Here is a 5,000-nt window from a genome sequence, read left to right as displayed (position 1 = left end):
TTTAAAAGTGATAGTTTCTGTTCTTGTACCAATCTTATGTCAGAAAGAAACAAAAATGTCCTAAAATATCAAACTATGTAAACTGTATTTTTTTCAAGCGTTAAAGGCCTACTTCACCGGTTTGAATATGAAGGTGTATTGAATTCTGAGATCCTATGTAGTATAAATGTGCGAAAAAAAATTAAATCGGTTCATCCTAGCCTGAGAAAAGGCAGAAAGAGTGTTTTTTTTAACCCTATATTTCTCTTTCTCGTGACATCACAGAAAGAGAAATATAGGGTTAAAAAATAACGTACTTTGTAAATATTACTGTGACGTCTTTTACTGTGACATTCATATTCAAACCGGTGAAGTAGGCCTTTAAGTGTATAAAGCAGGTTTATATATACAGTTGTTATAACCTGGCTCAACGGTTGGCAACAATAAAGGGGAGGCCACACATAGTCTATATAAACATAAAAGGTTTAATAAAGAATACGGTGAACAACCAAAGATAACTGAAACAACAGAGCAGGCTGCAGGCCAGGGAAGGGGCCGTCAATCAGTCAGGCTGCTGCTTTAAGGCCAGGACACACCAGTCCGACTCGTTCCGACTACCCAAAAAATGGAGTCGCCGTTTCAGGAAGCTCCAGTCTTCCCGTCGCGGCCAAAAAACACACCGAGACGACTGCTTATTTTCCGTACGCTCTGCGCTTGCGCGGGACGTAATGTCTCCTCAACAGCAGGAGGCGCTAATCTGTATTGTGGCCCGAAAAAATACGAAAGCCGGAAATGATGGGACGGCTCTCTTGAGCATAAACATAGATAGAAATACGTATTTATATTTATGGACCATAAGAGCACAATTTTTAGCAGAGAGTGTCGAGCATGGTGTCGAGCAGTCAACAAGGGTTGATGCATGTGAGTACTCTCAAAACGAAACGAACAAACACATTAAAACGATGGCTAGCTGTTGTTAGCTGTTTGTGCTACCCGCCTCACTTCCGGGCTTCACTGATTCGCTAGCCCTCCACCAATCAAATTGCTCCAAATGAAAGACAGTCGGCCGCCGATTGAACATGTTCATGTTCAAAACAAGCCCGGCGACCTCTACGTCGGCCGACGTCACGACACACACCAAACAGATTTGTGTCCCGACCCCCTACCGACACTACGACTGCGATTATCTGGCCGGTGTGTCCTGGCCTTTATAGCCTGCTGATCTGAACCTGCTCAGGTGAGCTGATCACACCAGGTGAGGTGGCTCCGCCCACCAGCTCCCTGCAAGACAGAGCACACAACAGTAACAACACCCAAGGCAACCCTGTGGCCGTCACACAGTATATACTATTTCTTGTTAAATTGTGTTCAAACTGAACTACTGACTAAACCAAAATCTAATTATAAGGAAGCTCAGAGATCAGATAACGCTGACTCTTCACCAAACGAGCCAAGCTTGCACGTGTGTGTGTGCGTGTGTGTGTGTGTGTGTCTGTGTGTGTGCGTGTGTGTGTGTGTGTGTGTGTGTGTGTGTGTGTGTGTGTGTGTGTGTGTAATAAATGCATTTAGTTTCACTTCAGTTTTTATTTTCAAAGTTTACTTTCTGACCTACAGTAACCAGAACAATAGACTGACAGACACATGGTTGCTGCTATGACTTTATAATAGGAATCATACTAAAACTGCTTTCACTTGCTGTGTTTAAAGACCTACTTCACCGGTGGAAATATGAAGGTGTATTGAACTCTGAGATTCTATGTAGTATAAATGTGCAACATTTTTAGAAATCGGATCATCCTAGCCTGAGAACAGGCAGAAAGAGTGTTTTATGGTCTCACTGTCTAACCCTACATTTTACTAGTGTGACATCACAGTTCAATACACCTTTTTATTCCCACTGGTGAAGTAGGCCTTTAATGAGATGCATCCTTCTGAAAATGTTGGACTTGTTTTGTTCAAATGTCTTAAAGGTGCAGTGTGTAATATGACATCATCAAGAAAGTTCTACAAAGTTCTAGAATGCAACGCTCCCTGGGTAACCCCAACCCTTTAGAATAATAACAGAAGCTACAGTGGCCTTCAAGGACAAGAACAATTCTAAATTTTAAACAATGCACCTGATGACATTCCAACTATGACACTTTCAAGATGGCGGCACTAGGTCTTGGTCCAAAATATGCAGAAATATGGACATATATGAGACCCTTTCTAAGGGAAAAAATAATAATTAAAAAAAAATGTTCAGCTATTATGCACTAAATTCAATGTACTTATGGATATTATAATTACTTTCTACAAAATCTGCTAGGAAATAAAACCCAACATTCTACACACTGCAGCTTTAACTTTGAAAATGCTGTTTAAAATTACACTGAATTGATCCATTCCTCTGCTGAAACAGTTCATGCATAACGTTTATAAAGTAGCGAAAAAACCATCTGCTTTTTACTGCAATGTAACTGCTTTACTTTCTGTCAGACCAGCAGTCCAAACCTGAGGATATTCAATTTACAGACAGACACAGAGAGAGACAAACACACACACACACACACACACACACACACACACGGACAGACAGACAGACAGACAGACAGACAGACAGACAGACAGACAGACAGACAGACAGACAGACACTCTCACACACACACACACACACACACACACACACACACACACACACACACACACACACACACACACACACACACACACACACACACACACACACACACACACACACACACACACACACACACACACAACTGTATTGTAAAAAAGAAAAGGAAAGGCAACCATTTTTTTTCTTCATATTTTAAAAGGTCAGGGACTTGTTTTTATTTAAAAAAAATTTTGGAGTCATGCATCACATTTCAATAAGTGTATTCTCTAGTTGATACTTAGCACTTGAAAGCAAAGTGTCCTACCAGCTCCACATGACTCTTCCTTCCCTAGAGTCAAATTCCACTAAGTCAGGGAAACTAAATTTAGAAGTGAATACTCTCGCTACAGATTAAAGCAAGTCATTCACGAGAGCTTGTAGGTAAGAACTGGTTTTGTTTTAACTTAAATACATACATACATAAGGGTACATTAATGAACTGCTATTTAAAGGTGCAGTGTGTAATATGACATCATCAAGAAAGTTCTACAAAGTTCTAGAATGCAACGCTCCCTGGGTAACCCCACCCCTTTAGAATAATAACAGAAGCTACAGTGGCCTTCAAGGACAAGAACAATTCTAAATTTTAAACAATGCACCTGATGACATTCCAACTATGACACTTTCAAGATGGCGGCACTAGGCCTTGGTCCAAAATATGCAGAAATATGGACATATATGAGACCATTTCTAAGGGAAAAAATAATAATTAAAAAAAAAAATTTCAGCTATTATGCACTAAATTAAATGTACTTATGGATATTATAATTACTTTCTACAAAATCTGCTAGGAAATAAAACCTACAATTCTACACACTGCAGGTTTAAGTAATGTACCCTTATTGTGAAGGGTTACCATTATATCTTAAGCATGAAAAGGAGATTTTTTTTAAACAACACGTAGCTATCAAGAAATCAATCTTTAAAGTCTAGAGTCTCGACAGAGCAGGTGAATAGGACAAAATGTTTCATAAAACAGACAGTGAACAACATATGAACAAATCCTTCTGTAATAACCTTCAGAATAGTGCTAAGAATGATTATGGAAAGTTTAGTTGATGTAAGTGCTTTAGAAGTTGAAGATTTTTTTGTTTCAGAGTATTGAAAAAAAAATAATAATGTTGAGATAATGTCCGTTAAAGATGGTTGTATAGGAGAAATATACAGACGCAAACAGACAAGGTTTAGTCAAATAAACACCTGAATGTACATGTTGGACCTTTTGATTTATACTACTAGGAAAGAAGACATGTTATGGACGATAGATAGAAGAAAATCCATACATTGACCAGTGCAAAACAATGTTTGTGTAACCTTTTTTAGAGGTGTTAACCCTTTGAACTCAATGGGCCAGTGGATCTATTATATTTTCCTTGTGAAGAGAATGCAGAGGTCTCATGGTGGCTTAGTCAGGCTTATCTCACACAAATATCACAAGACTTCTGCAAGCCCAGACCTGTGTGTGTGTGTGTGTGTGTGTGTGTGTGTGTGTGTGTGTGTGTGTGTGTGTGTGTGTGTGTGTGTGTGTGTGTGTGTGTGTGTGTGTGTGTACGCCTGTCTGTGTGTGTACGCCTGTCTGTGTGTGTACGTGACTGTGTGTGTGTGCGTGCGCGGTTGTGTGCCTGTCTGTGTGTGTGTGCGTGTTTGCGTGTGCCTGTGTGTGTGTGCGTGCGCGGTTGTGTGCCTGTCTGTGTGTGTGTGTGTGTGTGTGTGTGTTGGTGTGTGCGTGCCTGTGTGTGCGTGCCTCTGTGCCTGTCTGTGTGTGTGTGCGTGCGCGGTTGTGTGCCTGTCTGTGTGTGTGTGCATGACTGTGTGTGTGTGCGTGCCTCTGTGCCTGTGTGTGTGTGTGTGTGTGTGTGTGCGTGCCTCTGTGCCTGTGTGTGTGTGTGTGTGTGTGTGTGTGTGTGTGTGTGTGTCTGGGCTTATTTGGGTGTGGTGGGAATGTAGAATCACACTGCACACTGGCTGGATTACTCACATTTTCCTTATTTTTTTTAAACTCATTTCAATGTTTGTAGACGTTGTATGGAAGCATATTAGGGACATTTTTCATTTAGCTTTTTTTTGCAAAAGTCAAAATGTCGAAGAAAGTTGAAAGATATTGACAGATACAAACTAACTCATAAGAAAAACTTTGTCCTGTTTATTCTGAACATTGTATTTCAACAAAAATCTCGACATTTTCAACATTTTGCCCTTTTTTTTAAGTGCATTATGAAAGAAGGCATTCTCCCTTTTATTATGGTTGTTTTTCTGTGTATTCTAGGTGATGAATGGACTCATGCAGACGACAGGGTGGCCGTCGGTCGTTGCTTGTGTTGGAAACTGGTTTGGAAAGGGGAAGTGAGTACAAGCACTGCTG

General features: G+C 40.4%; 1 protein-coding gene across 3 annotated transcripts in view; it reads left to right on the top strand.

Annotated features, from left to right (window-relative positions):
- slc37a2 (solute carrier family 37 member 2) overlaps window positions 1-5,000 on the top strand; it is a gene marked incomplete at its 3' end in the record, with an annotated part of 25,548 nt that overhangs the window by 6,020 nt on the left and 14,528 nt on the right. For all 3 annotated transcript variants that reach the window (XM_080041549.1, XM_080041548.1, XM_080041550.1), the window contains one exon: window positions 4,905-4,981. In XM_080041549.1, coding sequence (XP_079897675.1) covers window positions 4,905-4,981 — 77 coding nt within the window. The remainder of the gene's footprint in view (window positions 1-4,904; window positions 4,982-5,000) is intronic.

Source organism: Ammodytes marinus (genome assembly GCF_949987685.1).
Source record: "Ammodytes marinus genome assembly, chromosome: 14".
NCBI lineage: Eukaryota > Metazoa > Chordata > Actinopteri > Uranoscopiformes > Ammodytidae > Ammodytes > Ammodytes marinus.
This window is presented reverse-complemented; position numbering and strand designations above follow the sequence as displayed.